The sequence below is a fragment of the Coccinella septempunctata genome, chromosome 7 (assembly GCF_907165205.1).
Source record: "Coccinella septempunctata chromosome 7, icCocSept1.1, whole genome shotgun sequence".
NCBI classification, from domain to species: Eukaryota; Metazoa; Arthropoda; class Insecta; order Coleoptera; family Coccinellidae; genus Coccinella; species Coccinella septempunctata.
In genome coordinates this window covers 3,619,834-3,627,655 of record NC_058195.1, presented here as the reverse complement: position 1 = coordinate 3,627,655, position 7,822 = coordinate 3,619,834, and the positions used below count along the sequence as shown (strand labels likewise).

At 34.9% G+C, this 7,822-nt stretch overlaps 3 protein-coding genes across 5 annotated transcripts; 2 read left to right on the top strand and 1 right to left on the bottom strand.

Annotated features, from left to right (window-relative positions):
* The first annotated feature begins 1,398 nt into the window (after positions 1–1,398).
* Positions 1,399–4,438, top strand: LOC123318037 (ankyrin repeat and zinc finger domain-containing protein 1-like). 3 transcript variants are annotated; one of them, XM_044904710.1, is made up of 9 exons: positions 1,399–1,525; positions 1,645–1,741; positions 1,899–2,099; positions 2,155–2,297; positions 2,353–2,622; positions 2,686–2,911; positions 3,162–3,853; positions 3,915–4,082; positions 4,137–4,438. In XM_044904710.1, the coding sequence occupies exons 2-9, from the start codon at positions 1,654–1,656 to the stop codon at positions 4,305–4,307; spliced, it is 1,959 nt and encodes a 652-aa protein (XP_044760645.1). In that variant the 5' UTR covers positions 1,399–1,525; positions 1,645–1,653; the 3' UTR covers positions 4,308–4,438. The 3 variants fall into 3 exon arrangements, with proteins under 3 accessions (XP_044760645.1, XP_044760644.1, XP_044760643.1); XM_044904709.1 differs by having other exon boundaries at positions 1,896–2,099; XM_044904708.1 differs by having other exon boundaries at positions 1,884–2,099.
* Positions 4,439–4,723: 285 nt separating this feature from the next.
* Positions 4,724–5,803, top strand: LOC123317216. Its single transcript, XM_044903629.1, has 2 exons — positions 4,724–5,079; positions 5,161–5,803. Exons 1-2 carry the CDS (start codon positions 4,941–4,943, stop codon positions 5,496–5,498), a joined length of 477 nt encoding a protein of 158 aa, XP_044759564.1. The 5' UTR covers positions 4,724–4,940; the 3' UTR covers positions 5,499–5,803.
* A 67-nt stretch (positions 5,804–5,870) lies between these two features.
* LOC123317215 (ATPase WRNIP1-like) lies at positions 5,871–7,782 on the bottom strand. The gene is made up of 5 exons (XM_044903628.1): positions 6,864–7,782; positions 6,657–6,807; positions 6,419–6,602; positions 6,116–6,361; positions 5,871–6,036 (listed from the first exon to the last, which is right to left on the bottom strand). The coding sequence occupies exons 1-5, from the start codon at positions 7,637–7,639 to the stop codon at positions 5,969–5,971; spliced, it is 1,425 nt and encodes a 474-aa protein (XP_044759563.1). The 5' UTR covers positions 7,640–7,782; the 3' UTR covers positions 5,871–5,968.
* Positions 7,783–7,822: the final 40 nt, after the last annotated feature.

Genomic DNA, 7,822 nt, shown 5'->3' with positions numbered 1-7,822 from the left:
ACTCCGTGGGGTCAATGATGAAGCTTATTTCTCAATGGGGTAAGTATTTTTTGAAACATAATAATACCAAAATTTACTATTTTCCTTTTTAGAAATCAAGCATCCGCTTCAGCTTCACAGAGAGGCTATCGACACTGCTGACGTTATAACTATTCTTGGATGAGTTATTTGATTCGTTGAATGTATCCAGAGCTTGGACATCCACTGCGAAACTCTTAAAGAAGACGGTTAGTATTCAAACAGAACACAATGTTGTTTGGGAGCAGGCGATACAAATTTTCAACAGTATTTCATTTTATTGCCCTCGAAAGAAAAGATCCATTGTGGTGCCCACTTTGAAGAATATAGTGACAACATTGAACGCATTCCTTTACCTTACTCAAAAACTGTTCAATGATTATCACTTTAAATATATTCTCACTGGGGCTTTCAATCAAGATTGTTTAGTAAACTTTTTTGGGTACATTAGAGCACATGGAGTAAGGAATACTAACCCAAATGTTGAACACTTTATTTCATCATTCAAAACTTTAGTTATTGATAATTTCATGTCGGTGCATTCCTGGTGATCTAACTGTGAGGAAGATAAAACAGGGAGTCGTTGTTTAGAGACTTTGAAATCTTTCCTGCAGGAAAATATAAAATCCACATAGGTCTTTGGGCAACTAATTTTTTCTTTTCCGAATTATTCATGCATTCTAAGCTTTGGCATGCTGTTTTTGATTTCTATTGCCGACTCCCAACAAACATTGTGTCCTTTTTGGATAATGTTGAAGATTTCTGAACATATAATAATTTCAACCTCATTTCCTATGAACAATATTATTACTGATGAGGATAAATTCAGATGCATACCACCCGACGATATGAATATCAACAAGTGTTACGATCTGAATTGAGCTAGCCAGCTTGTCGATATTCATATCGTCGGGTGGTATGCATCTGAATTTATCCTCATTATTTTATTCATTGCCTCCCTGTTTAGGCGTGATCATTCTTTATTAATATTATTACTGTTTATTATAATTATTGTCTTACGAAGATATGTGACCCTATTGACATTTTACCTCTGCTCATATATTCATTGCCATAATTATAGCTTATGTATTTCCATATTTTTTTTTCCTGTGCTGGGTATATCAATATATGTATATTTTTCATGACAAGTTTTATTTCTCCTTAAAATTCGCCCTAATAATCCATATTATACTATCGACGTCTAAAATACCAGTGAATGGGCTAATTTAAATTTCGCGCCATGCGATTGCAGTTTCCAGTTATACCGACATTTCTCCCGGTTAGTTGGGTGGCAGCCGCATGGGGGCGCTGAGGGCGGGATAAACTGTATTTTGCATCGTAGAACGTGAGTGTCAGATCTATTCTACTCTGTAATCTGTGTGTTAAGTAGAGTTGTCTCTGGTGTTAAGCAAAATTACAACATACTGTTCAAGTTGTGACAAATTAAACTAACGAAGTTAGAAGTAATACAGGGTATACCGTAATACAGTCAAATTGGTCCTTCGAGGTGAGTATTCGATTTTAAATTTTTCATTCAGTGTCTCGTTTTCAAACAAAACCGATAAAATTAGCACCCTGCACCAGTGAAACAAATGTTACAGACAATAATTCCTTTCATTGTTTCAGCACATCACAATGGAGACTACAAATGTTTTTGAAGAAAAATTCAAGGAAATTTTAAGTTCCGAATTAAAGAATGTTCTTCTCGAGAATTCTGAAGAAGGTATTGCATCTATCTCTTTTGAATTTAATATACCTGCTAAAATCCCATGGAATTCCTCCTATTACTTCAAGGATGATTGTTTTCACAAGTTTTCCCCAAACAAGTTTTGAGATTCTGGTCCTATTCAATTAAAGATTTCAAGTTTTTATTTCAGAACAACTTGAAAATCCTTTCGAAAAACTATGGGAGAGCCAAACTACACACAATATGAGCTGTTCTTACTGTCAAATGGATTTTCCAGATGTTGGTGCCCAAAGAGAGCATTTCAAGCTCGATTGGCATCGTTTCAACTTAAAACAGCATTTGTCAGGTAAAAATGCTATCAGTGAACATGAATTCAATGAAAGAAATGGAAACGGTAAGTGATTCAAAAAATTTCAACAACTTTTAGTAAGAGAAAATTTTTACTTCAGATGATATATCCAGCATTTCTGGTTCTGAATCTGAAAAAGAGGATTCTTTGGATACTTTTGCTACAGCTCAAGGGAAAATGTTCCTGCAGAATAAGAATGGACAGATATTTTCCATATATAAATGTCTGATTTTCAATAAAAAGGTGAATATAAACTTTTTGCATACTGTATTATTAGTACAGATTTTGAAAATTTCAGGATGACGTCAATGAAAATATTGCCTTGTCTAAACTAAGAAGCTGTTGTATACAGAACCAGCAATGGACTGTACTAATGTTAGGAGGTGGTCACTTTGCTGGTGCTGTGTTCAAAGGTAGCAAACCTATTGTACATAAAACATTCCACTGTTACACAGTTAGACAAGGACAAGGGGGTTCACAGTCCTCGAAAGACAACAAGTCTGGGGGTTCACATCCAAAAAGCGCCGGTGCATCTTTGAGAAGATACAACGAACAAGCCTTGATCCAAGTAAAATATTTCACAGGTTTTTATTAGCACTCCAATTAGATCGCTAATTAAAATAATTTTCAGCATATACAAGATATCGTAGAGCAGTGGAAAACTGAGATTGGAGAGAGCAGTGTGATATTCTATAGGGCCCCAGGTCCTTACAATCGATCCGTATTATTTGGTGGCCCCAAACCCATTCTGGATAGATCAGATAATAGGCTTCGAACTATACCGTTTTCCACCCGAAGAGCAACTTTTGCAGAAGTGCAGAGAGTACACCAATTACTTATTACGACCAATCTGTATGGTGAGTTGAAACTATAAATTTTTTAGTCACGATCGATGCATGAAAATTATAATCTAGCCGTTTCCTTGAGCATTGTGAAATTCATAAGTCACTTGTGGTTAATGAGCTGTTATTCACTGGTCACAACCAGAGACAGAGGCTTTTGACATAGAGATTTGGCAATATTTAAATGTCAGAAGTAACCTAACATTCATTTGGATGTTGAGTTATACTTTAAATCGAATAATATTCATCGTCGCCCAAAAAACAGGTAATTTGGATATGGCAGTGAAACAACTCGATAAACATAGGCTCCTGAACCGGGAATCGAAAAGAAATCGTATCCGGGGCTCCCACATCAACAGAGCCAAATCCAGGGAAAAAACGGAAAGACCGCTTCCTACTAAACATAGTTCAGAAACAAATAGTTTAGCTGATTCCATTCCGGATGATGATGAGGAGGATATTGAAGAATTACCTCTGAATACAGAGGATATTGAAATCTCTTTCGAACATCTGGAAGTTTTTGTAGATAGTGAAAAATCGGCGTTCAAACCTGGAAAAAAAAGAAAACCAAAAAAGAGTAAAGTAAAAATCTTACAGGAGAAAGAAGACGAGAGAAAATCGGAGTTGATAAATATCTTATGTACTGGTAACCTAATCAGATTGAAGGAACTACTAGAAAATGTAGGAAATGGCATTGACAATGAATTGAATATTGTTAATGATTTAAAGAATGAATTTTTAAATGAAGTGTTAGACGAAGACGGTAATTCTTTGATGCATATTGCTGCCATGAATGAACATGTAGATTTGGTTAGGTTTTTATTGGAAAACAACTCTGATCCTTGCCTCAAGAATAAGAAACATCAAACGCCTTACAGCAGTTCCTCTAGTACAGAGGTTCGTGAGGCTATGAAAGATTTCGCTAAGGAAAATCCGGAAAAATATAATTATAACAAGGCAAGTGGATCGTCGGCTGTGAATGTGCGTATTTTTGAAAATTCGTTGAATTAAATTCTAGGCACAAATTCCTCTTAACAGTCTTACTCGAGAAGAAATGGCAGAAAAAAAGAAACAACAAAGGAAAATAAAGAGAGAGAAGGAAAAATTGAAGAAGGAGGAGAACAAGATCAAGAAAATGGAGGAAACAGAGAAAGAGTGTTTTCTGAAACTCAGTGATAGAGAAAAGGTAAGAATAGCCTTCTTATATGATAACCTTTTTTAATAATATCTCAATTTCTAGAGAGCTTTAGCTGCAGAAAGACGAATTTTAGGGCAAAATGGTAAAGTTATATCTCGGTGCTTTGTATGTGCTGCAGATATGGCAGGGAAAGTGCCATTTGAATACATGAATAACAGATTTTGCAGTATGGATTGTCTGAAATCTCATAGGTTGAAAAATTCACTTATCTAGATTTGGAAATCATTCAGTTTTTAAACAATAATTTGTATATAAATGAAAATGTACCTTATTTAAAAGTATACCGTTGTTATTCGTCACAATATTGAAACAGTATGAGAAATAAATGAAACTTGGGAGCGAAATTCAAATATAATTCAATTTTCTTGACTTTCCCAGTCCACTTTTCGGAATTTTTCTTCTGTTAGAACTTTCCACGAAGTATGAGGAAGGTGTCAAGAATAAAATGAATAAGATCGGTTCAGTCGTTTTTATGTGATGCGATTACAACGCAAAGCAGGGCTCCATTTCAATGCATATAAAGAAATTTTTTTTAAAAATATGTGATAACCTAACCTAAGTAAGTCTATGGCAAATTTGAATTTTCTTCTATGCCGTTTAAAGGTTTTCTGTGATTTTGTGTATATTCATGGTCTGTGGTGTGATGTTTATTTACTGTACTTGGAAATGCATCAAAATTTTGTTGTGGTTGTGCAATATTTAACACATATTCAATATTTCCTGAATAAATCATCTGAAGCACAATTATGGCCGAATTTTTAGCATAAATGATTCAGTTTAACCTTAAGTGTTGAGGTATTATCGTGAAATTTGTGTATTTAGTCTATTTAACCCCTTTCCATCAGTATGATGAAGAAAATTTATTCAAGCACTCCAATACAAAGTGTGAAGGTCGAGGAAGTTGGCCCCAGTGAAAAAAAACTAGCATATTATGGAGTAATACTTGCGTTGTGTGTTATTGCAACAAAATTGTACTTTCTGAATGGTAAGACTAGCATTATTGATGATGATCATGACATAACCATTAGGAATCGGGGGTAGTTTGTTTTCAACACATTATTTTCAGAGGAACATATAAAGAGGTTCATTTTTGAGACCAAACTCATAACATATGAACAAGTAGTGACAGACGGAGAAATTATGCTAACCTATGCCTGGAAAACTTCTATAAGATACAGTCGTTATTGGATATCATTACTTTGTGGTGCCCTTGTTACTTACTTCACTTGGTTGATGGTTTATCTAGATTCGAAAGATCCTGGGAACGTACCTCCAAGTCCATTTTCACCAAAGCAGAAGTACTCTTATATACCTGTATTTCATCTAAATTATGCTTTTGGTTTATTGATGGGTATTTTAGTAGCTTCTTTTTGTTATATTAAGGGATTCTCTCTAGAGTATTGATCTAAGTATTCGTTGTATGCAAATCAAAGTCTTTGACTGCAAACAAATTTTTGAGGGATAACAATATTTTGAACTGATATTCAGTTCTTAAATTTTTTTAAGTAATTTATTAACATTTAATATATTTCTTTCCACAAGCTTATTAGCTCTAGATAACAGGGAACTCATCACGTTTATATTTATTTGTCCAATGATGTTTTTATTAGGAAGGTTGTTGCTTATTTTTTAGACTAATATATCGCTGAAATTTTTATATTCTACTTGGGTTTGTTCCAGACATCGATCTTATAAAGATTGAAACTGCATTTTTTTTATATTTTTTTCTTTTTTTGGAGTTGAAGCTAGGTTGGTTACAAAATAAGATAAAGAAGGTACACACACAGTTTTATTGAAAAGTTTGAACCACTGAATGATAAAACTAAATACAACTTTCCTTAATAATAAAAATTTTAAATAATTAGTTACATAATTCAAAGAAATTTAACATCCTTGAGGGATTCAGGCAAGAAACCTGCGTAATCTCCAGGTTTACCATAACCTAAAAAACGAAATTATTTCAGTAAAGTGTGCATAATAGAAATATAAGGGATGCAAAATTTTATCATTATGTCACTCACCTAAATCTTTCATCAACTTCGTTGGAGCATTCCTCAAATGTAAAGGAACAGTAGGTTGGCAGCCCTGTTGTTCAGCAATGCAGGTTTTAGCTTTACCAAGAGCAGTATCAATCTTCCTGCTTTTTGGTGCTTTTGCCAGGTAAACTGAACATTGAGCCAACAAAACATCGGCTTCTGGCATACCCAACAGTTGGCAACCCTGCATGGTGGATACAGCTAGCTGAAGAGCTTGGGGATCAGCCTCTCCTGTAAGAAGAAATTTATAAATGAAGTTGGGAATTTGGCATCTAATTAAGAACTTGCCAATATCTTCACTTGCAGCTCTAATCAATCTACGAGCAATATAAAGTGGGTTCTCCCCTCCCATGATCATTCTAGTTGTCCAATACAAAGCTGCATCAGGATCTGAGCCTCTAATGCTCTTATGAAGTGCAGAAATCATGTTGTAGTGTTCGTCTCCTTTTTTATCATGAACAAGATGTGATTTCTAAAAAATTTATCCAGTAGATAAGATTCACCTAAAGAATTCATTATACCCTACTTTAACTCCTTCTTTGACATCATAATAAGTAATAACTTTTCCTTCATGACTGAAATATTTTTGTATCATCTCAAAGTTATTCAGTGCAATTCTTGCATCACCATTACAGGTATCTCCTAACCACTCTAGAGCAGCTTCCTCAATGTAAGTCCTGAATGGTATCCATTATTATATACCTTAGAAATATTGAAGGTTACTGAGACTCACCTATCTTCTTGAAATTCATTCTTATCTCCTTTTGAAAATACATCTATTCCCATAACTTCAGCGGCTTTTTTCATGATTTTATGTACATCACTACTGGACAATTTTTCAAATACCACAAGCCTGCATCTGCTCAGAAGAGCCTTGTTGAGTTCAAAAGATGGGTTTTCAGTAGTTGCTCCAACCAGAATAATTTCTCCTTGTTCAATAGGGCCCAGAAAAACATCTTGCTGTTTTTTATTGAACTTATGAATTTCATCCATGAACACTACAGTTTTTTTACCGTTCTTTAAATCATTGCCAGCCGTTGTAGCCAGAGCTTGGAAATCCTTAACACCACACTGTGCAGCATTCAAAGAATGATAAACCAACTTATCAGGTTCAGACCGGCAAATATGTTTGATAATCGAAGCCAGGGATGTTTTACCACTTCCCGGAGGACCCCATATAATCATGTTGGGGACATCACCTTGCTTGAGTAGTGTATACAATATCGTACTTTCACCCAGTACGTGTGACTGGCCGACAAAGTCATCGATTTTTTTTGGAATAACTTGCTTAGTTAAAGGTATATTTGTAGGGTCAGACCCGTTCATAGCGGGAGATTTCTTCCTTTCATGTCTATGATGAGAATGTGTACTATCAGAAGGAGAAACTGATCTCTTACGTTTTGGAGTATCAGAATTGAGGAAAATACATTTGTTTGCGTGAGCTTCAATTTCCCCTGCAGGAAAAGATTTGCTGCATATGGGACAGGTTGAATCAGCTTTGTCACTCATGGTAGAATATTGAATTTATCAAAGTCTAGAATTAAAACGAAGAAACTCTGAAAATTAAATCTATCAAGAAGTATGAAATGTAAAGCCGGTCACAACGATCGAAGATCGAACAAACGCGAGCTTGGCTAAACCACAGAGTCTACCACAGAACATAAAATCTCTACCTAGAGTATCTATGATCTC